At 33.8% G+C, this 25,211-nt stretch overlaps 1 protein-coding gene and 1 long non-coding RNA gene across 2 annotated transcripts; one reads left to right on the top strand and one right to left on the bottom strand.

The window, feature by feature from the left end:
- Positions 1-10,899: 10,899 nt before the first annotated feature.
- Positions 10,900-22,504, bottom strand: LOC121174986 (uncharacterized). The gene is made up of 5 exons (XR_005891889.1): positions 22,237-22,504; positions 22,017-22,092; positions 20,348-20,400; positions 19,881-19,975; positions 10,900-11,133 (listed from the first exon to the last, which is right to left on the bottom strand). It is a non-coding gene; the product is annotated as an uncharacterized lncRNA (long non-coding RNA).
- Positions 11,186-14,501, top strand: LOC102670287 (uncharacterized). Its single transcript, XM_006582077.4, has 7 exons — positions 11,186-11,910; positions 12,020-12,115; positions 12,389-12,532; positions 12,642-12,752; positions 12,993-13,246; positions 13,311-13,473; positions 13,588-14,501. The coding sequence occupies exons 1-7, from the start codon at positions 11,380-11,382 to the stop codon at positions 13,768-13,770; spliced, it is 1,482 nt and encodes a 493-aa protein (XP_006582140.1). The 5' UTR covers positions 11,186-11,379; the 3' UTR covers positions 13,771-14,501.
- Positions 22,505-25,211: the final 2,707 nt, after the last annotated feature.

Here is a 25,211-nt window from a genome sequence, read left to right as displayed (position 1 = left end):
TTGAGAAGGACACAACCGGGTTAATTAGATTCAAGGGGAGGATATGTGTGCCATCTTTAGATGATTTGAAAGTTAAGATCTTGGAAGAAGTGCATAAAAGTCGTCTTAGTTTCCATCCTGGAATGACTAAGATGTACCAAGATTTGAAGAGAAGTTTTTGGTGGCATGGCATGAAGAAAGATGTGGCTGAATATGTAGCAAGATGTTTAACATGTCAAAAGGCTAAGGCTGAGCACCAGCGACCATCAGGGGAAATGAAGCCATTGGAAATTTCGGAATGGAAATGGGAGAGCATATCTATGGATTTTGTATCTAGTTTACCTAGGACTAGTCATGGGCATGATGTTGTGTGGGTTATAGTAGATCGACTCACCAAATCTGCTCATTTTATTCCGGTGAATATGAAGTATAGAATGGAGAAGCTAGTAGAGTTGTACATCAAGGAAGTGGTAAGGTTGCATGGAATTCCTTCCAGTATTGTATCCGACAGGGATCCGAGGTTCACTTCACGATTTTGGACAAGTCTACATGAAGCCTTGGGGACAAAGCTAAAGCTTAGTTCAGCTTATCATCCTCAAACAGATGGTCAGACTGAACGAACTATTCAGACTATGGAAGATCTACTTCAGGCGTGTATTATAGAGCAAAAAGGTAGTTGGATGGATTGTTTGCCATTGATTGAGTTTACTTACAACAATAGCTACCAAGCCAATATTGGTATGGCTCCTTTTGAAGCTTTATATGGACGAAAGTGCAAAACTCCTATTTGTTGGTACGATGATGGAGAAGCAGTACTTCTTGGACCTGAAATGCTACAACAGATTAATGAACAAGTGAAGTTGATTCGAGAGAAGATAAAAGCATCCCAGGATAGGAAAAAGAGCTATTATGATAGAAGGAGGAAGCCACTAGATTTTCAGGAAGGAGAGCATGTGTTTTTGAAGGTTTCTCCCGTAACCGGGGTCGGAAGAGCTCTCAAATCTAGGAAGTTGACGCCCAAGTATCTAGGCCCGTATCAGATTTTGAAGAAGATTGGGCCTGTAGCTTATCATATCGCCTTACCTCCGAGTTTATCGAATTTGCATCCTGTGTTTCATGTCTCTCAACTGAGACGGTACAACCCAGATCCATCACATATACTTGCAGTGGATGAGGTACAGGTGAAAGATAACCTCACCTACAGAGCACAACCTCAGAAGATCACTGACAAAAGAATGAAGTCGTTGAGAGGAAAGAAGATCGCGTTGGTGAAGGTGTAGTGGGGAACCGATGAGGGTGATTCTACATGGGAGTTGGAGGATAGGATGAGAGAATTGTACCCAAGTTTGTTCATCGAGTAGTTAATTTCGGGGACGAAATTCCTAAAAGGGGAGAGTATTGTAACATCCTGGAAATTTCTACCCGGAATTTTGAAAACGATGTATTTTGAATGATTATATATATATATAAGTATTATTCAGTGTATATGCATATATGTTCTTGGTAGAAGTAGGGATAGTGGGGGCAAGATATGTGGGTTAGGCTAATTAAGGAAGAGAAATCCATAACTGGGAGGTTATGGGCTAATTCTTAATTAATTAGTTTAAAAATCATCGTTTTGCGTGCGACTTAAAATTTAACGAAACCAACCTCTGAACCACGCTCGGGGTTTTATTCTGAGCGTTTTGATATATATATTGCTTACTTTCGAAAACTGGCCCTGACGGACGCAGAGAAACGCGAGGAACTGGAACCAGAGAAACAGCACGCAAACCGAGGCAGGATTTTAGCGTTTCAAAGGTCAGGTTTTTCTCACTTTTTGTGGCTGAGTATGGGTCACAATCAAAAGAGAAAGTGGGCCCTTTTTGCTCCACTCAAATGGAGACATGTGGCATAGCTTAAATAAAATAATAAGAAAAGAGGAAAAAGCCTTTTAAAACCAAAAAGCAACTCTCTCTCTTCACTCAGTAGAAAAAATTTCAGACAGCTCTCTCTCCCTCTCCCTCACGTTGCCTTTCTTTCTCCCTCATTCTCCATTGAAGCTCCAAACAAAGCTTCATCCTTTAGTGCCTGTTTCTGCTCCAAATCGCAAAAGGAGGGCATTTTCGGAGTCGTGAAGTGCGTGTCTACGAGTGGGACTTCGAAATTTCAGGTTTGGGTGGACTTCTTTCTCCTTTGATTTTCGTGGGTATGGGGTTTTGGGAGATATGATGGGTAGTCTTGCTAGTTTTTTGCTTCATGATAGTTATTTGTGAAGAAACTTGTTGAAAGCATGTTGAAATTGCCATGTTTGGAAGAGTTAAACATACCCATTCTGTTTTTGGGTTTTTATGATGATGCTTATGATGTTCATGTGCTGAAATTGCTTATGGAAAACTGTTAGAGATGAAGGGTAGAATTAACCTAGGGTTAGAAAGTGAAAATGTGGTGTTATGAGTGGAAAAAGAGTGAATTGTTGAGGGCTGGAAGGCCAAATCTGGAATTGGTAGTATTTAGAGGTTAAAGTGAGTTAATCTTAGCTTGAAATGCCATTTAGAACATGTGAGAAAGGTTAGGCTGAGCTAGAGAGAAAAACAAATGACCAAAGTGAACAAAGAGCCATTTCTAGAGTAAATTTGGGTGTTGGAGAGTCAAATTTTGATTCGGCGAGATTTTAAGCGTAAATCCAGTTTGAGCAAGTTTAGATTGATCTTATGGACTGGTGTGAGGTGAGAGTTTGCTTCAAATTTACCTCATTCTCAATTTCACTTTTCAAACCTAGAAAACCCATTGAATTGAGGGGTGTTGGACACCTAGATTCTGTGATTGATACATGATTTGGAACTTGTAGGGATTGATTTGGGCAAGATTGGATGAGGGGAAGTGTGATTTTCGAAATCTGCACTTATGCAGAATTTTGCTGTCAAAATAGGTGCAGCAGGATTTTGGCTTTGTGCAGAAAAATGCTTGTGTGTGATTGGCTGTGGAAAGAGTAGTGCAGAATGAGTTCTGGATGTTTGCTAGTAGATCCCAACGGTCAAAATGTAGGCTTATGTACTAGAGACTTCCAGTAAAATTTTGGAGTCGATCCAACGGTTAACGAATTGGATCGAAGGAATTGTTACTGGGGTCTTTAAGTGAGAAAAGCTGTGATTTTTGGTTGGTGTTTGAGCAGAGTTTTCTGCCTTTGCCCTGTTTTCTTGGCTGTGGTAGTTTGTGCTGTTTGAATGTTGTTTTGCTTGGATGTTGTGGAAGCTTGGGAGGATTGATGGGGACCCGGTGTTGAGAGAAACGAGGATATGGGCTACGTGGGAGTACGTGAGCTCAGTTGGAGGTGGGCAACAGAGGATGGTGGGTTTATGCGCGCATTGTGGATGTGGAAAACTTGTTGTGCACCATCGCCCGACCGCCACCTAGTACCACATGTGATGGGTACCCCATAATCCTACAAGCTTGAGATGAGGAAGTGTAGAAGGGTGAAACTTCCTGCTTTTACTCGTTGACCACAGAGTGGTACCTGGAGATATGTCGCGGGGGTCAGGAGACCTTGGGGACGTCAGGTGGGGTGCTATTGCCCAAAACCAAGCTTGACCAATCCCGACCCAACCCGGGCATAGTCAGTCAGTGAGAACCTGTGATGTACCTAAACAGGCGAGCTCCTGGCAGTCAACAGATAAAAGGAACAAAGACCACAAAGCAAGGAGGCTTGTGGTGGCTGGCCAGCTATGAATTTTGTGTGATATATGGGTTGTGGCCTCTGGTAATCGATTACCAAGGGTGGGTAATCGATTACAAGGCTTAAAAATGAAGACAGGAGGCTAAGATGGTCTCTGGTAATCGATTACCAGGCTTAAAAAGGGAACTGGGAGATGGTGGAGGCCTCTGGTAATCGATTACCAGCCTGTGTAATCGATTACACAGAGGAATGGGTCACTGGTAATCGATTACCAGGTATGTGTAATCGATTACACAGTGCATTTTTGCATATTTCATGTCCTGAGGCTGTGTAATTCGAGTTTAGCCTCTGGTAATCGATTACCAAGGCTGTGTAATCGATTACCAGAGATGAAAAGCCTTAAGATACCCCTTTTAATTGCATGTAGTGGTTATGAGACACATTGTGTTGCGGCATAGTTAGATTCTTGTGAAAGAGTCTACCCCTTTCTTTTCCTTCTTGTAGATCATGATGGCGGCACATCTAATCCATGATCGAGTGGAGATGGAGTGCCTAGAGGGAGCTTGGGAGACCCTCGAAGGCAACACGAGGTGCCGATTTCGGGGCACCATTCGATTCACGGCTACTTCTTTGGTGCATCCAAATGAACCTGCACGGACGCTTCAGCGCACGGTGGAGTGGATACTACCCACGCCTACACCATATCGTCTAGTGGAGCCCGTCCAAGTGATCGAGGTGACGTCGTCCGAGGAAGACCTTGAGGAGGATCTTGAGGAGCTACCTCCTGAGCCTGCCGTGGATGCTCTTGACTTTCTAGAGGGGTGATGAGGATCCACTTCTTGAGGCGGATTCTCCCGAGGAAGTCATGTTGGCATCTGAGGTAGACTCTACGGAGGATAGTGGCCCGGGAGAGATGGCGATCAGCGGAGGCTCTTCATTCTAGTGGACAGCTCTTTGGATTAGTTTTGTATACTTTTTTAGGGTGGGTGTATCTAGGACTGACTGTTAGGTTTACTCTTTTGTTTTTGGTATGGGTAGACCTGATGTATAGGAATTTGATGATTGTATACATGTGGCTGAAGCCACCACTATGGACACCTTTGCTCTGGATGACACTGTGTATTTTGTAAAACTCCCATATTTTGGACAGCTTTAAATGATGAATGCATTTATGACCAATCTTGTTATTTGAAAAGAAAGCATTAGTAAAATTATTTGTAAAAGAGTTTATCGACCGTATTTTATTCTTTTATTTTCACATGACGACCTAAAGTAATGGCTGGTATATTCTTCCTTTTGAAACAGCAAAATAATTTAGAGAATTATGAACGGTAAGAAAGAACTGACTCCGAATAGAGTTGTGAATTGGGCATTCAGGACTTTATAGTGAGGATTTTCCTTCTACACCTAGTTATTGTGAAAAAGAGAAAGATATGAAAAGGGAAAAGAAGAAAAAAAAAATTTACCATGGTTTTTGTTATTTAAATTATTACTATTAAACCAGTCATTATTTTGGGGACGCCACAAGCGCGGGGTGAAAAGAGGTTTGGGTTTTTAATTAACCTAAAACACAACATCGGTTTTTTATATAAAAAAAACTGATGTTAACAAGCTCATGTTATTTATGAGTACGCCACCGCATTTTTGTTAACATAAGTTTTTTCTAAAAGTTATGTTAAGCTAGCGATGTTAAAAAGAATATTTCTAGTGGTGCTAACTCACTTTGTCTAGCAAACAACCTTTCGTAGCTATAGGGAGAAACTCTTGCATTAAAAGATGGCAATAATAACTTTTGAGACCAAATATTTTGTGTTCCTTCAGTTGCACACATCTTGAAATATTAGACAAATATTCATCAGGAGCTTTTATTGTTTTGAGAACATCCAAAAATGTTTATTTCTCCTTTGAAGTCACTTGGTAACAAGCTCTAGGAAAATATTGTTTGCCTTTACTTGGATGCATGTTTTGATGTAATTGGGTTCTAATATTCATATCAACAAGATCATATTGTGCCTTATCATTGTCCTTTGACTTACCTTCTAATTGTAACATCATCCCAATAATGTTATGACACACATTCTTTTCTATATGCATAACATCAAGATTATGACGAAGCACACTATGTTGCCAATAAGGCAATGTGAACAATGACATGGATGCATGTTTGGATGTAATTGGCATGACATTAATGATGTTGCCAAACCATTCTGCTTGATGATATGGATGAAAGTTTGAAGGTGTTTGAAATGTTGGTCAATGTTTTGGGAAAATATTAAAACACCGTCTATGTAAACAATGACAAATTTTGAATATGGATTGAAAATATCATTCATAATTTTTTGAAATTTTGAAAGGGTATTCTTCAGACCAAATGGCATTACATTCCACTCGTATTTCTCGAAAGGTATAGTGAATGTTGTCTTGTACCTATCTGATTCTTGGATCTGGATTTGCCAAAATCCGGATTTCATATCAAATTTGGAGAAAAACGATGATGCCTCTATCCCGTTGGCATTCTGAAAATGTTGCTAATGTCAAATATATATATATATATATATATATATATATATATATATATATATATATATATATATATATATATATAATGTTAAGCAATTAATGAATGGAAGAGTTTTGCGCATAAGAATCAGTATTAACAGAAATAAATTGACAATTAACAACAAAGCATTAAAATAGGGAGTCACGGGTGAACCATAGTAGAACCCTCAATTAATTGACGAACAAATCTAAGGAGGGTTTCAGATCTAAGGGAAAAGTAAAAGGTTGTGTGAGGTGCAATGGTGGTGGTGGTGCTTGGAGGGGAGGCTTTGGGAGATGACAGTGAGGCTTAGGGTTGATAGAGAGAGAGGGGGTTATCAACATCGGTTTTTTCATAAACCGATGTTGTCTAAGCACTCACAACATCAAATTTTAAAAAACCAATTTTAAATGAGTATTTACAACATTGGTATTTTAATAACGGATGTTAAAATCGTCATGTTAACATTGGTTTTTATAAACCCAATGTTAACAATGACATTTTATTTACAATAATGTCATTGTACATTCTATTACATCGGTTTTCATCAAAATCGATGTTAACAGGGTGATGTTAAAAACTATTTTTGTAGTAGTGAAGTTAAATGTCACAATTACTAAGCTAAAAGCATTTATAGAAATTCTATTTTTTAAAAAAAATATGTCGATGTACTAGATTACATATACAAATGATTCACACAAAAAAATTACATATATAAATGGTAAAGATAACCCGCAACATCTGTGTGAATTTTGATCCTTGAAAAATACACCAGAAAATGGAACGATTAGTGTTAATAAAATTAAGGACTAAAATTTAATAAAAACAATTATTAATATGACATAGAAAAATTGGTATCAAGAATTTCTTCCCTTAATGAGTCACTCTCTTTTGACTTCTCCATTTGAACTTTTGCATAATTGTATGTATGTGTCCCAATGCTTTTTGAACGATATCCTCAAGTTATCAACAATCCCCAAAATAATAAAAAGAATTAGATATGAGAAAGTATAGATATTTGCTTCTTAATTTTCACCAATTCACAAGATTTCAAGAATTTGAGCTTTTCACCGTAATCACTGTATCTAGAATTAATTCAAATGACTAAGTAAAAGATGAATTTTCGCTAACAAAATAATCATACAATAGAGAGAAGAAGAAGAAAGATAGTACATAGACTCTAGCTAGCTTTTGGTTAAAACAGATAGTACAAAGATATTAAAGACTTACCTCTACCAAAAACGTTTTTGATTCATTAGGCAGAGAAAAGTTACATTTTTTTTTTATAAAAAGGTCAAAAAATATTTACAATTTTTATTATAAAAGAAAGTCAAAATAGATTTACAATTTGTTCGAATAAAACTTGCGGTCAAAACATAGTTGTGTTGCAACCTGAATGGCATATAGCTTCACATATGGCAGGTGTCAAGGTGCATAAGAGAGTGATCGGAACAACAATTTTTCTTGGTTGATAAAAGGGAAAAAATGCCCTAAGAAATCCTAGAACTTGCAAGGAAGCACGATTGAGTTTACATATGACATAACAACATTGAAAACATAAGAGGGAATTGAATTAAAAATCCTAATATTAATATAACATCTAGAAACATGTCAAAATTAGCCAACTTATCTACTACTTGGTTAGCTTTTCTCAAAGTATGCAACCATTGAAGCAGACCTCCCTTTTGCATAACATCATTAATTTTCTGCACAATATTGTAACACGGATGATATATAAGAGGGACACCCTTTTTGAAGAAGGCCAATATAACCACTATCTTAAAATTGACTTATGCTAAGCAGGTTATACTTCAAACCTTCAGCATATAAGACATTGTTTATGGAGGCTTGAGAAGGGATACCAATTTTACCCATACCAAAAACATTTCCTATACTTATGCCTCCAAAGGCAATTTTACCAGGAACATTGACCTTTCCCTGTCATGTTTTGTGAGCACCCATTGTCCAGGTACCAACTTAAACCTTGATCGGCCTTTTGCTACCAAGGATATCTGCAGTAGGTACTATTTGAGATTTTGGTATCCATATCTTTTTGGGTCCAACATAATTAGTACCCTTAGACATTTGTTTCTTCTTATGGGTGCATCTGAACTTGGAGTGTCCAAACTTACCACAAAAGTCACATTTGTCTGATATAGATTGTGACTAGGAGAATGTTGTTCCCTTTTGAAAGCCTAGGCAAGACTTGTCATGGGGATGTTGATGGAATTTCAGAAGAGTGGTGAGAGTCTTTGAACTTTCCAAGAACTTTCCAAAGTCTTTAGTAAGACATGTTATTTCTTCCCTTAGTTTTTCAACACTGGAAGTTTCATCAAACTTTCTTCATTTGATTTTCTTATCTAATGTTTTCAAAAATAGAAGCTTTCAATTTTTCTTTAAACTTTTTGCACTTAACAAAAATCATATGACATTTCTGAAGAAGATCATAGGGCATATCCTCTTCATCATCTAATGAAACACAAGAAAAAGTACCAGTTTCAGAATAAGTTTTTTACCTCAACCTTATCGTTTGAATTGTTACTCTTCTCATTGTTTGAGTCATCTAGATGACCATCAGACTATTCTTTTTCTTGTCCCCAGAGTATCTTATCTTTTTCAATTGGGGACATTCAGTCTTCATAATTATAGGTTTCCTACACTTAAAGTACATGATCTCATTGTTTTCCTCGTTTTTCTTTTGAAATCTTGAATCTTTTCATCTAGAGGAGTGTTGGAACTTTTCTTTCTTTTTCATCATCAGTTTGAACTTTTTGGACATGAGGGCCTCTTCATCATCTGTGGATCCATTAGAATTGTCTGATCCATCAAATTCCTGCATTTGCACTTTTAAAGCTTTAGACAAGATCTTTTTTTTTCATTTCTTCTTAAGTTTGTCTCTTCAGATTTAAGGGTAGTGAAATTCTTCTTTTGAAAATACTCCATGCTTTGAAGGTGAACTTCATGGACTCTCAAGATGCCTATCAGCTCATCCCATGCAAGATTTTTTAGATCTCTTGATTCTTGAATAATTGTGGTTGTGGTTCCCAAACCTTGGGGAAGCTATCTAGTACCAAAAATATAATCATCAAAATAAATATAATTATGACTTAGAACCAAATATAATATGTATGAAGCACCACATAGCAATGCATGTTATCCAAACCTCTCTCCATGTAATATGTGTACTCCAAAGCTTAAAAGCTTCTCTTGAAGTGCTACGTTGATTTTGAACATCTTAGAGCATCTCCAATGAGAAATGGTTACATGAATTGTTTAACTTTAAGCAATGTTGCTTAATATTGTAAGGCCCCACTGATCTATATTTAATATAAAAATATTATAAGAATTTTTCTTTTTATATTAAAATAAATTTTTTGGTGCATTTGCGACACCTTATACAAACCTAATTATATAAAAATAATAAATTAGTTGCACATTTTTTTTAAAATAATAATGAGCCATAAGTTGTGTAAAAAAGGTAATTAACAATAGATAATAATTTAATTATTGAATATGCATTATTTTTTTTTGTAATTAGGCTAATTAATTATATGTAAGAAATCCGAACCAAATAATGACGAAACAACATATCATGAAATGTGTCATTTGGATCTCTCAGTGAATGACACGTGTAATCTAAGCCCCTTAAAAATGTCTCTTGAATCGTCATGTGTGTTATCCTTGGAATGTATTCTCAAATTTATTTTTATATACATAAATTATGCATTAGAAACTATTTGAATGAAAATAATTTTAGTACTATTTGTATACTAATAATGGTAGGGTAAAACATCTAATTTTTTTAATAATTCTGGTCTATTTTAATATAAAAATAGTATAAATTAAAAGACAATTAATCCTAATGTGGTGTTACTATCGATGGAGTCACTTGTGATAGTGAGGTAGAAGTAGTGTTTGTGGCGGAAAAAAAGAACACAATATTATGGAAAATTAGGATTAATAATTTTTAGTTGTCATTTTTTAATAATTAATAGTTTTGATTAATTTATAGTTCACTTAATAACTCAATTAATCATAATTATTTGTTAATAATCTATTAGGAGGATCAAAATCACCAATTTATAAGACTAGGGGATTAAATATTACAATTAAACGGGAACATAATAATTACTTTAATTAATTTCTCTAGGTCATCTTCCCCTCCCTTTCCATTCATATGTTCATATATTACTTTAGCTAAATTGCATAAAAAGATAATAGTAGTAAATTATAATTCAATTATTGAATAGACGTTGATTTTATAAAATTAAGTTGATTATTTGCAATAATTATGATTCAAATTCGAACAAAATATTTACGAAGCAACATATCATGACATATGTCATCTAAACCTCTTTGTAAACCACAAGTGTACTTTGAGCCTTGAGAGTATCTCTTGAATCACTTTGTGTGTTACAAACATGGGAATGAATTCTCAAATTTATTATTATAAATTTACAGTTACAAAATTCAAATTCAACACTTAATTTATTAAGAAGAACCAAGTTGATTGTCATTTAATCAACATTCATTGCTTTATGAAGAATTATTTATACATAGAGAGTTGAAACCATAAATAAATAAATTTAAATAAAAAGGATTATAAAAACTATAGCGGGGACAATCAATTAAGAAGTATATATATATATATATATATATATATATATATATATATATATATATATATATATATATAATAACAATATTAAATGAAATTCGTCTGCATGCATGATGCATTTAATGCAGAAAGAAAGACCATTGAATGTGTATGGGAACATAGTAATTACTTTAATTAATTTCTCTGTCATCTTCTCATCCCTTCCCATTCATGTCGTTCAATGTTGCTTTAGCTTACCTTCTAATTGTAGAGAAACTGCAATGTTGCACATCAATGTCATCATTATTCATCACCTTCGTTAATTTTCTCCACCATGTATGATCCTTCTATTTGTTCTACCAACTATATATATAATACACCTGGTGTTAAGAAGATACTTGATAATAAAGAACCTAAAGTGTAAAGTATTTTAATAAATAGTATATGTACTGATAGAGTAAATTAGTTTTTTAATTATTATGCAATTACATAATAGTATATATAATAAGTGACATTGACACCTTGTTCTATTCTTTATTTGCCTTGTAGTAACTTATAACACATTTGCTTTGTAGGGTGTGTATGTGTGTTACAAGGAAGAAATAATCGATGGGTGAAGAAGATGAAACCCCAAAATATAATAGAATTGGTGGTGGTGGTAGAAGACCTATTGGAAGACCATGCAAAATTCCATACCCAAAATTGGTGCCACAAAGAGGACTTGGAGTGGCACAGCTTGAAAAGTTTAGACTTGAACAAGAACAAAAGGAGAAGGCAGCTATAATAGCCACAAGTGCATCATCATCCAATTCCGATATCCCTTATGATAAGCATCTTCAATTTCTAAAATTTCATAACTCCAATCAACCTTCTCCAAATTCATTTCCTTTAAGCACTGCTTCAATTGCAAACAATGGTGGATCTGATGCTGGCAGGCATGAGGCTCTAGTTTTGGGGCATGTAAGTGGGCCCCAGTTACGGGCTCCCCATGATTTTAAATTTGTGAAGAAGAAAATTGGGATGAATACCGGAATGACTTTTGCATCAACATTGCCTTGTGCGTCCAACACTATCATGCCCTTCCCGAATTGTGTGCAGAAAACACAACAGCATCAACAACAACATCCTTCTTCATCAATGGTAATGTTTTAAAGTTTGATCTCTCTTGAGTTTTCATAATGATTGACATCTTTCAGCTCGCTCATTCTCTTCATGTGGAATAAGAAAAGGCTTGGCTTGAATTGTGTAGGTGAGTGTCTCCTCAAGGACTTCATCAACAATTGTGCCTCATTCCTCGTTAGAGCCCTATTCAACCGAAACCTATGTTTCTAAGAGACTAGAGAAGGTATTTACAATTTCTACTCTCAAATGATTAATTTAACTATTTCAACTATTCAATTTTTATAAGGTAGTGTTTTACATCAATTTTGTCCATATATCTCAATAATTTTGTTCATTGAATTGTTCATATATATCTTTTCTTTTCATAGTTATATTGATTTTTGATAATTTAGCTTTTCTGATTAGATTTTTTTCATTGGAATTTGTTATAACTACAAACTAATACAATTTGAAACAAATGGCTTATTTGAGCCTTAATCTTTTGATATTGCTGTAGATGATAGGGATTAAAAGACCAAACCCATTCTCCCTGAAGATAACACCTGTGTCCTCTTCCAATTTTAAACCTTTTGAGTCCAACCCTATTAGGCCCTCCCCTAATTGGATGCACAGAACACAACAACATCCTTCTTCATCAATGGTAACATGTTTCAAAATTTGATCTCTCCTGAATTTTCATAATGGTTAGCATCTTTAATATATACCATTCCCTTCCTATGAAATACGAAAGGTTTTGTTGGATTGTGCAGCTAGGTGTCAACCCAAGGACTTCATCAACAATTGTACCCCAATCCTTATTAGAGCCACCTTCAAACCAAAACTATATTGGAAGCTATGTTTCTAAGAGGAAGGAGGAGAAGGTATTTACAATTTCTACTTTCAAATAATTAATTAAACTACTTCAATCATTCAATTTTTTGATCGTAGTTTTGACATCAATTTTGTTCATATATATCCTCTCTTTTAATGATTATATAGTAATTTTGAAAAATTGAGTATTTATGATTAGATTTTTTTCCTTGGAATTTATAATAACTACAAGCTAATACAATTTAGAACATATGGTATAATAGAGTTTTAATCTTTTGATCTGGGTGCAGATGATATGGACTAAACAACCAAAGCCCTTCTCCATGGATATTCCACCTGTGTCCTCTTCCAATTCTAAACCTCTCACTTTCCCTAATCCACCTATGTCCTCTTCCAATTTTAAACCTCTCACTTTCCCTAATCCACCTATGTCCTCTTCCAATTTTAAACCTCTCACTTTCCTTGCTCCTATGAAAGCAAGTGAATCCAATTCATGCATCAGTGGAAGAAGATTCAACTTGGATTTTGGAAATTCAACTATAAGGTTGGTTCAACTTTGATCTTTTGAGTTTTGATAATTGCTTATAATTTTGCATGTTCATCTGCAGGGAAATTCCTTCTGTTTCAGCAACCAACTCAGAGCTGATCTCAAAGAAAAACAAAAAAGGGAAAAAGAATATTGGTGGAGATTTTCTCACAGTGGCTCCTCCTACTGAATGCTCATGTTCCAAGTTAAAGTCTCCTTCAGGTTTCGTACCATTTCGCCACCAGGTATACCCTGATTTTGAATCTCTATTTAGTCGCTTGTGGAAAATTTCACACTGGCCATTATCCCCATTTTTCTGATTTCAGTGTTTATTCTTAACTTCTATTTTTGAATTAAAGGGAAAAATGAAATACCAAGTCCCTCCCCCATCAAGGTACAATCAAACAAATCGACAACAACATTGGTACAATGTCATCCCTTCATCGGCAAAGGTGGCACAAATTGGACAACAATCTGATAGGTTTCAGAACTGTAATGTGGTGGGAGAAAGTGTTGATCTTGATCTTAGTTTGAAGCTGTGAACATCTTCTTCCCATTTCTTGTGGTGTCACTTATAGGCCAGTGAGAATTGTAATCTTGTATGGTTATGTTTTATTTAATTTCTTTATTTAATGACTGTGTTTATATTAGCCCTAATTTTGGTGGCTTGCTGCCTCTGGAGCTTTGGTTATTTTCTGTTTCTTGGTTTATATTTCCTGTGGTTAATGCTTGATGGGATGAATGAGTAATTGCAATGAAAAACTAATTTGTGTTTAATGTACAAATATAATGGAATAGAACAATTTTTTTATATCTTCTTGATTTGACTTTTGCTAATTAAACAGACATATATACTTTTTTTTTACAATATACTAAGGTCCATTGTAAACATAACATAATTTTATATACAAATTGTAGTTTGTGTTATTTGAAATTCTTTAACTTTAAGTGTTATTAAAAAAAAATTGCATCAAAAAATCTTCTACGATATTTCTAACATCTTAAAAATTGATTGAGCTTAATATCCAAACAAGATATTGTAATATATGGTATTTTAAAATAACTTGAAAATTGAATTTCTCTTTCAAAATTTCCCATTCAAACGTACGGATATAATTTTTCTTATTCACAATCATTTTTTCATGGGTAAATAAAACTTTATTTTAAGAATTCAAAATATTTTCAGTTTAATTTCTATATACTGTTAGTTTTTGAAAACTAATATTTATCTTTCTTAATTACATAGACGGTACAATTATTTATAAGAATAAGTACAAACAAGTATTATTTGTTGTTAATCTATCGCTCTTTTATTTTAAAAATTATCAAATTAGAAAACATTGGTTAGAAATAATAAATTCACCTTATTTTTATTAATGTTTCAAAATTTAATTCTCTAACATATGTATATATAATGTAAAACGTGAAAAGTAGAACAAAAATAAAAAAAACAAAATTACACTATATTGAGGTGTCTACTTCGAATTAATCAACATTTTCAACGTGTTTACTTCGAATTAATCAACTTATTCAATTTACATCGTGATAACTAACATAACTGATGGATTGAAGTAAAACTTCACTGGAAAATTGAGTTAGGAACTATATTGTCTTGACCTCTATAAGAAAAAAATATATTGCTCTCACCTCTTTTTTACTCACTAGTTTAGGTCTGTTTATTTTTTTAAAAAATAAATTTATGATATAGTTCTTTTAGATTTTTTAAGTTCTTATTTTTTGGTTTTTAAATGCTAAAACTCTTTTTCATATTTTTAACTTAAATAATTATTAATTTTTATTGAAATTTTGTATAAGTAAATACACATAAATAATCGTAATTGAAATTGGTTAGGTTATTGTAATTATAGAACAATATATTTGTGAATATGAAGTAAGTACGAAATAGAATTTTTTTTTGGAGAAATGTAGTATCAAATAGTAGGATTGAATCCTAAGTTTTAAGACTTTAAAATGTATAGTAAGACCGACATCTCCTATGCCACCATGTCTTTTTCTCTTTACATGGAGAAACTTAAATGATACAAGATAGAGTGGAGAAAGTGGATATTGACAACCTATGACGATCTCTAGAAATGGTCCTGCAATATTCTATCTTTTGTTTTTGTGCTAATGATTGTCTCATCACAAAGCTAATTAAGTGTGACCAAGTTAGAATTATATCAAAGATGTTCATGATAAATTTTGCATAGTTTCGGGATTGAACGTGAATGTAAAAAAATCCCTGTTCTTTGCTTCTGAAAATGTACCAAGGAGGAAAAATTTAATTTTCTCACCTCTATTATTGTTTTCAACCATACTACTAATTCAGGAAAATATTTGGATTTTCCTCTTCTCATTCGTAAAGTGAAGAACAATGACTTCTCTTTTATTTAAGTTTTCAAGGCTGGAAAACAAAGTTGCTTAACTTTGCAGGTAAACTTACTTTGGCAAAGTCAGTTCTCTGACCCATTCCAATTTATCCGGATTCTTGAAGATATTTGTCATAATATTGATAAGAGTATTTGGGGCTTTGCTTGGGGTAGCCCTTCTATGCGTTGGGTTCGATGAAATAAAATTACTCAACCAAATTTATAGGGTATTCTCTTGGCATTAATTGATGGTTCATTTATTAAGAGATTATCACAAAAGCAATCTTTTACGACACATATTCTAAGGCGGTTATCTGGGACCGTCTTAGAATGTGACACGGTGACAAACTTGTAATTAAGATACCTAAAAATTGTTTTTTACTATGCACATTCTAAGACGGTTGTTAATAACCGTCTTAGAATGTACTTGGGTGACAATTTTGTAATTATTGGCAAAACAACAATCATGGTCTTAAGAGAAAATCGCCTTCGTTTTTGCGCACAAAGGACCAGGACCTTTGGTATTCTTTCTTCTTCTACGAAAATTCGAATAATCACCGCTGGCCTCAAGGAATCAACATCTATTCTTTTTCTCAATTCTCTCAGTTCTAGGTGGGTTAATAAGTGTGGGTCCTTCTCTCTTTCTCTCAGTTCTCTCATTTCTTAATTCTTGCATTTTCTATTTATTTTAATTTTAATTGTCCGATTTCCTCCAATTCTTTCTCAATCTTTGTAGGGTCAGGGTTTCAATCCCTTTCTCCCTCAATTTCAATTATTAAGGAGTGGTCAACATGAATCAGCTCCACCGTGCTTTGGACAACAAACAAAAAAACTAAGGAATGATTTTTTGTGTGCAATGTCGTCATCACCGTTTTCAACTCTCTCGTTTCGACGTCTTGTCGTGAGCAATGCGATGGTGTCTCCTTGCATGTCGTATGCCATGAAACCATTAACGGCACTTCCGAGCGTGGGGCGGAGGCAGTTTCTATTTTTTCTAACGGCGACGACAGCGTTCACAGTGAGGGAAGCGACGTCCGTGGCGCAGGACATTCCCTTATTTGGGATACGGAAGAGTCTAAAGAAGGCGGAGGAGGAAGTGGAGGAGATTGTGAAGGAGGGATTTGAGGCTGCAGACAAGGGGTTGGTGGCAACGGAGAAGGGGTTGTCCCTTATTCTTTTGTTGTTGTTGATCTTCGCTTCCCTCCTCGACTCACTATTCCACCCAAACACACCGTTTTTTCATTCACATTCCTCTCACTCAGAATCAGATCACACCACCGCAAAACCCTAAATTCAATTTTTAGATCTTGCCCCTCGCAGCCGGAGTGGAAATGGGGAGCAGGAGGGACAAGGCGCCCGCCATAAACAGCACCAACGTCTTCGCCGCGCTCGAAAGCCTCAAGAAGATGAAGGACTAGCAGGGCCGTCCAAGCCCAATGACAAGAAGGACGTCTTTTGGGCCCCCGTGCCTCTCACCTCCAAGTCATGGGCCGATGTTGACGACGAAGATGACGACGACTACTATGCCACCATCGCTCCTCCCGAATCTGTTTGGGCCGCGCCGATTATCACTCAAAATGACATCACTGCTACTAAGATTTCATTTTTTTATTTGCCCTATTTTTTTCCTCCCTCCTTATAGATTCATTGCTTTTACTTATTTTATTTGGATTGTTGTTTGTCTTTGACCAAACTGTGGATTGGTTCAACTGCATGGACATCACTGCTATTCCAAAATCTGTGTTTCTATATCTATCTATCCATGAAAATTAATCTGTGTTTCACGAGAGTACTATTGGTTTATAGAAACTGGCTTCCCTCATAGGCAAGCACATTGCATTTTTTATTTTCCTATAATTTTTAATGATTTTTTAGAGTTTAATTTTTCACGGATTGTGAATTTTTTTTTTGTAGTATGCACATGTAATTGTGACTGTCCTTTCAGGTATGAACGAATATTGCCATTTGTCTGGCCTGCCATCAATACCTTTACATTTTAAAGAAAAGGAATCACGATGTAATGATTCTTATGACCTTCAAAATGAAGAGACTTCTTTAAGGTAATTACAGACGACTATCATGTTAATGCCATAAGGATATTTGTGTTGCATCTTACTGGAAAATTATCTTTTGTAGCGTTGTTTTTAAAACCAGTTAGTATGTTTAGTTTATAGCTTAATTTTATAGCATCTTAAGGAATATTTTCCCCCTAATTCTATAATCTCAAATGTCTTAGGCTGAATGTGGTGGGACAGGTAGAGAAATAAGCTTTCGTTTGTTCCTTGTTATTTTTGCCTTTTATTTTTTTGTTTTCGATCAATTTATATGGGTGCCTTTTTTTTATTCGTTTAAACATTTGAGCTACCTTAGGGTATATTAATCTACGTTTAGTTGTTGATTTTGATTTCGGGTTTGGATATTGCTAATTACAATGCTATCTGATTCAGCTGAAATGGTTTATTGATGATGTCGTTTGTTTGCGTGCGTGCGAATTTGAATTCGCAAACTGGATTGTGATTGGCAGCAGAACCATGTTTTTGTTTGATTCCGTAGTGTGATTTCAGATCCAGAATGAGCTTCCCTTTTTTTGTTGACGTATTGATGAAAGTCGGCGGTTGATTTTTCTCCTTTTGGTGGCGTCATGTCACATTTTTGTTTCTTAGCACCGAAAGTTTTCTCTTAAACCATTTTGTTCAAATGCGTTTTAAATATTTACATTTATTATTATTATTATTTAGTTAAAGGATGGATTTTGCCCCATGTCTACTTTGTAAATGAAAAAGCTATGCAAGAGGTGGAACTCTTGTTTTTGGATAGAACTTGCCTCTTATAAGTTTGTTTATTGATTCTTTTGCTGAATTCAGGTGAATAACAATATTAGAATATCTATTGACATTTGTAAAACCGATCACTACTACATAAAAGGCTTTCTACATCGGTTATTCCAACCATTTTACGTCGGTTTTCAACCGTCAATGAAAAAGCTATGCAAGAGGTGGAACTCTTGTTTTTGGATAGAACTTGCCTCTTATAAGTTTGTTTATTGATTCTTTTGCTGACAACCGATGTAGAATGATAATCATTCTAAGACGATCACGTGATAAAAACGTCTTAGAATGATTAACATTCTACATCAGTTGTTTGAGAACCGATGTAGAATGTCAATATTCTAAGACGGTGTTTGCCACATGACCGTCTTAGAATGATTATCATTCTACATCAGTCCTCTCAGAACCGATGTAGAATGCATTTTTTTTTATTTAAAGCTACTTTTTATTCTTAGTGCCTGTCCAATCACTTCTGGCAATCTAAATTAACTTTATAAGCACGAAAAATACATGTTTTGAATATCTTCTACCATGATCACATCCAGAAGCAAGAGTACAAAATTAATAATTAAATGAGAAAAAGGAGAAATACTAGGAAAAAAATCTATAACCTCTATATCATCAACATGGTGAAATATCAATAAAAAATAATTAAACATGACAAAACTTAAGTATAATTGTTCATGTGCCAAGCAAAAAAAAAATAATAGCTTCATCCCACTAGGAAAAAATAATCAATAAATTCAATATCAAATAAAAAACAATTTACTTTCTAATAAATTAATATTTAATTTTTTAAAAGGGCAATTAAATATTAATTGCATAGATTTATAATAATCAATAATTAGTTTAGATTATATATGGTCTTTTAACCATCACTCATGAAATTTTATTGTTTAACAAATTATATCTTACTTTTTAATTGTTAGCAATTGGTTGCTTTTACCGTATCTTATAACAATTTTATATTAGTGAGAAAAAAAAGGAAAATACATTTAGGAGATGAGTAGATATTACAATATGATATTAATGCATCCGTTATGATTTTTTAAAATAGTGCTACCACAAATTAAGACAGCAACTAAATCTAAGTAACAATTGATGCTTAGTTTTAAAAATAACAATTACTCTGATTTTTTTTACAAGACCCAATTAAGAATTAAGAAATTAATAATAATTTAATTGGTAACAATAAATTTATTTTAAATTTATATATTTTTCCTAAAATTATTCTTATAATAGTAATAAAACATATTTTTATTAATTTTAGTTATTTTATCCTCTTTTATGATTTTATCATTAATATATTTATTGCTTTATTTTTTATTTACTATGGGTATGAGTCGTCAAAATAAGGCTATAATTATTATTTACCATGTTGGAGCACGCATTTTATATTTGGTTTACACTTTGCAGTGAATGAATTCCACAATTAGGAAAGGACGAGACATATACCTTTGTAATTCTGTGACCACTCCCACCCAAAGTTTGTATCCCCTTATGAAAAAATATTCGCTATCAACAACTCCCACTTTTTTAGTTCGATGTCCCTGAAAAAATGACATTATTCTCACTAATGATATAATGGTGGCTAATAAAGTCAAGGCAGAGCAACCTAAGTCCTAGTATACAAATGATTGATTGATTAAATATAAATTTAATATATTCACATTATGCATTTAAAATTTACATGCTAATGATTTCACACGAGAATGTGCAAATATTCCATAACCTTTATCTCTCGCTGGAGGAACTATGGAGGAACTATAAGCACGATTGGCTATATCAGTCACTTCCAAGAATGAAAAATAGAGTTGCAAGGTAATAAGAATCTTACAGGAAATATCATCATTGAAAAAGAAAATAAAGAAATAAAAAAAATTACAACCACCAAAAGTGTCTAGAAAATGCATATTTCTCACCTGTGCACAATATCCTAGTTTCATATCTAGTCCCATCCATGGACAAGGTCATTCTGGACAAGATACAAATGATAGTGATGAGCCAATATTGAGCACCAACATAGAGGATTATTTTCATCTATTTTTAATCTATGAAAAAAATGACAATTTGAATTCTAAAAATTTCATAACAAACAAGGTTAAACTTCATCAGGAAGCCCCCCAAAATAAAAGGCAAGTAAATCAGAATAAGTTTTCTTATGAGCAGCTAGACGAAGGTAAACCTCATTTAAAAACCCCAACAAATAACCTCTTTTTTAAGATACCACCCTAGAAAAGCCAAGATTTCTTAGCAACCAAATGTAAGGTTAACAAACCTAATAAGGATAATATACATCTTATAGTGTGTTGCAGAAAATTCAGAGCCAGTTTTCATTCGGCTATCAAATCATAAAAGGGGAAAACTAATATATAATCATGTAATAAAATAAAATTGGATTCTTTTTTCATAACATTTACACCAGTAGGTTCCTGCTAGCCTATAAAATGATAATCATTCACATCCAAGGTAGACTGCACATACATAGTTTCACTCCAAAATTAAAATACTTGACTGCTAAAGAAATTTCAGAAAATTCAAAATTAAAATACTCCAATTTATTTTTGGTCTTGCACCTGAAATGATTGAAAAAGCATTGGAAAATTCAATATCTCATCGAAATGAAGATTAAAGATTGAGGTTTGTATTGACTTGAGTCAATTGGCAAAGTCATCGTGGTTGAATCATTGTCTCCTACTAATACCCCATTCAAAGTTATGCAAGCTTATAATCACCCAAACCAACTCCTTAAGCGGGTTAAAAAACAAAAAAATGCTCACTACTTCATCCAAAGCTACCTTTTCAAACTATGGCATTAAATGGGTTAAATCAACATATTTTGTCACTTAGAAAAGGAAAAGCATAAGGAAAAAAAAGAAACTAATGAAGGGGAATTATGCACACGAAATAAAAAAGGACTTGTAAGGGAGGATATTGACAGAGCATGATCATCTCAAACCATTACTCAAAAATCGTAATTCCATAAGAGGGTAATCATAGTTAAATGAAATGTAGATTCGTTATAAGGGTAATCACACACAGATGCCTGATATATATTGGTCACTGCATAATACAAGAAAAATATGCATTTATGTAAAGAACCAAAATATGCTCATACCATCTTCAACCTCTCTCAGCTTCTTCTCTACAGAATACAAGATATATTTAGGCTGCCCAAGCACACAAAAACTAAGCTAATCAAACACAAACCTAAAATCATGCCAAACCCTATACAAATTCAACCTTGTAAAATTACGCAAAAATTAAACAAAAATAAATAAATTAAAAGAGAGAGAGAGACAAACCCTTGTTCACATTCGAAAGGTTGTCTTCAAGACCTAGATGCTAAAATCATCCAAGTTTCTTATAATTTGATAACAGAAAAAAGGGGAAGCTAAAGAATGATGTACAAAACTAAAATTACATAACCCTATGTTTGAACCTGAAATTTAGGGGACAGGTTTACGCTTTCTTGAGGCATGAGTGAAGGGAAGAAAAAGAAAGTTCAGGTTTTGGGATTCTAATTGTCCTTTTTCAACTTTCCCTATAAACAAACAAAACAAAAAGAAAATGTGAGAGAGAATGACTCACAAGGTTTCAAATGGTCCAAAAATACCCACTCGTACTAGTGCACTTTCTACCAGAAGAAGAAGAAGAGCGAGAACTTCTGAAGCCAAATCGGAAATGCAGAAGTTTTAAAAAATAAAATAATTAATGAATAATTAAAGAGGAAGCGAATGGGCTTTGACTGCAAATAGTAACCGAAAATCAATTCTGCTTGCTGGGTTGGGATTCAAATGAATGATTTTACCTTAAAGGGTGGGGGATTTAATGATTAATAATGAGATGATTAGTCCAAAACGAACAATCTCTATCTCTGAGGCCAAAAAGCAAAGCAGCAAGGGCACAACTTCGAAGCTCAGCCACAGAAGTTGCTTTTGCGGCGAAGGGTGTCTTCAAGACCTCTTCGAAGCTCAGCCGGAAGACGAAAGGTTGAACGGAGCGCGCAACACATGAAATGGGTACAGATGATGCAGGAGAGCGGGGCTGCTAGCTAGGGCATGTATGTTTGTGAAACAAAGAAAAAGCAGGCACGTGCAGTCATTAATGATACAAACACGGTTCTCAGGAAAGGCCTGTCCTTGTATATTAATTACTTACGCTATACAATGACGGGTTTCAAGAAACGTCGTAGGTGTCTTTCTCTTAATTACGATTATGCCACCGCCTAACTTACTAAGACGGTCCTTTCGAACCGTCGTAGAATTAGCGACGTAAAAAACTATTTTTTAGTAGTGGATGCTCTTCTGGCTGACCAGCTGCGTGTACTCTAGATGGACGAATCTGAATCCACTCTAAATAGAGGGAGCATTCAAACTATATATATATATATATAGAGAGAGAGAGAGAGAGAGAGTTTATTTTTTAAGCACTCATGTCTGATGATACAATTTTTCCATTTTGACTGTCAATAATTTACTTTATTTCCAGGTTGGACCCCAAGCAATCTATGTGGTTGGTCGAGACGACGATGATGAATCAATTGCTGCTGGGAGTGAAATAAGTGATGTTGCAAGCTGGGAAACTGTTAATGACAATGAAATGGAAGTCCTTGAGGATTCCATAAATAAGTGATGTTGCAAGCTGGGAAACTGTTAATGACAATGAAATGGAAGTCCTTGAGGATTCCAGAGAGGTTTGTTTCTTTTTCCACCTGTACTGTGATTCTTACCGAGTTTCAACTTGTTTCTTTCTGAGAGGAAGCTTAAAGAAGAAGAAAAAAATGTTATTTGGAATCCTTATCTAAAGTTTGCTTCTACCCATTCAATAAGTTTGCTTCCACATGGATCATTCTATTGGTAAAAAAAGGTAACTGATTTGAGAAATATGTTAGAAAATTAGATTTAAATAAAAAATGGACTGACTGGATATATATAACTTTATTAGTTTCTATGAAATAACAATAATGCCCCAAATCAAGTTAATTTGGTAAAAATAAAACTTGGAAGATGACAAGCATTTTTTTAAAATAATCATGTTAGTTTTTGTTAATGAAGAAAAACTTACAGTGCATTTACTAGGAATAAAAGAAATAATATATATATATATATATATATATATATATATATATATATATATATATATATATATATATATATATATATATATATAAAAGAAATAAAACAAATAAATATAAAGTAGAAATAAGAGTGTTTTGATTTAAGAGAGTGAAAAAGGAAAAGAGAAAAATTTTATAATTGATAATTAATTATCACGGTTCAAAAGCACACATTTCGCATACATGAGTGTTTTCTTTTAAGGAACATACAAGAGGTATGGACTTAATAAAAGTTACATCATAGATATAATTTAAAGTCAAGATAGGCAGAGTTTAATGTTATTTTTCTAATTATTATATTAATCTTGTAATTTGTCTCTATTTTTTTCCTTTGAAATGTATCATGTGAGTTTGTGAGAATCTTTCTTCAAGTTATAATATCCCTACTCTCTTATCCATAAACATCTCCTCACAAAAAAAGAAATGTAAAATCATTAAAAGTCAAGTTTGATAGTTAAATGTTTAAATTAACATTAAAGAATTGAATGATATATATGAACCTCGTACGTACATGAATCTTAAAAAAAATTTGTTCAAAACGTTTTCTATTATCAGTTTTGGATCATTTTGGCCAAGTTTTTTAATGACTTATTAGACTGGTATATAACTCAACCGATTCATCTACTTTCAGACATATTAGTCTAATCCAATTTTTTTTATTAATGATATTTGGTAGTTGCCTCACAATTAAATATTTTAATTTTATATAAATTGACGTCGTATATATGTAAAGTCCCCCCATCCTCCTCTCGGGGTCTACTATGATTTTGGCGCTATATGCCAAATTTCGATAACATCCCTGTCACTTTTGTGTCCACGTTTATTCCAAATTCTGAAAATAATGTGTTCCGAATCGTATGCAAATCACATTTGCAGCTGACTCTATTCGAAAGAATTAAAGTTGACATCTGTTTATTAATTAGAAAAAGACGTAGACATATGTTAATATTATTATAGGAAGCTATTAGTATGTGGTATTTGTTAGGATACAATTAATCATAAAAATAAAACATAATTTCTTTATTAAAAAACACTATTCTAAAAGATCTCACTTTATAATTATAACTAGTCTTTTGTATCAAAATAATTCAGTACGACCAAAAAATAAAAAAAATAATTCAGAAATCATAGTGTGGAATCACTCTAAATTCATATCTTTTATGTTTGGTCCTTAAATTTCTACATTTTTAATTTATAGATTTTCATTTTGGGGTGAGGTGAAGGACTGGACCAGTTTCTAGCAAGTCATGCATGTTAGTGCTTTAAATTGAAGTGCTAAAAAGAATTAGGACACAAAGTATAATTTGTCTTGGAGATCAGACTATAGAGACAACTACATATGTTATATCACTACACCGCAAAAGTGTATAGCCTGGCTAAACCAAGCTGAATTTAGACTTCCTCTTCCTTTGCATAGCCTGGCTATTATAATAAATGCTGTGCAATTTTAAGAAGAAGAAAAGAAAAATTCTTAATTGGTCTGCATGTCAAGGTACGAAAGATTAATTAGTAATCTCCAGTCTCCACTATGGTTTTCTTATGATTATCCTACATTACAACTTCCTTGCGTGTACTTTTGGTATTTATTTTATTCACACAGTTAACTTTGGTTTATTTATTTTTCAATATAAATGAAACACATGTACAAACTCACTCTTCCAAAACAG

The sequence above is a fragment of the Glycine max genome, chromosome 6 (genome assembly GCF_000004515.6).
Source record: "Glycine max cultivar Williams 82 chromosome 6, Glycine_max_v4.0, whole genome shotgun sequence".
NCBI classification, from domain to species: Eukaryota; Viridiplantae; Streptophyta; class Magnoliopsida; order Fabales; family Fabaceae; genus Glycine; species Glycine max.
The sequence above is the reverse complement of the archived record's forward strand: the minus strand, read 5'-3'. Positions and strand labels throughout refer to the sequence as shown.

What these genes read in the sequence shown, in the direction of transcription:
- LOC102670287 (XM_006582077.4), top strand. Translation starts at nt 11,380, where the DNA reads ATGGGTGAAGAAGATGAAACCCCAAAATATAATAGAATTGGTGGTGGT. An exon ending in CTAAGAGGAAGGAGGAGAAG is followed by an intron (nt 12,753 to 12,992) that starts GTATTTACAATT and finishes ATCTGGGTGCAG; the next exon opens with ATGATATGGACTAAACAACC. An exon ending in TCGTACCATTTCGCCACCAG is followed by an intron (nt 13,474 to 13,587) that starts GTATACCCTGAT and finishes TTTGAATTAAAG; the next exon opens with GGAAAAATGAAATACCAAGT.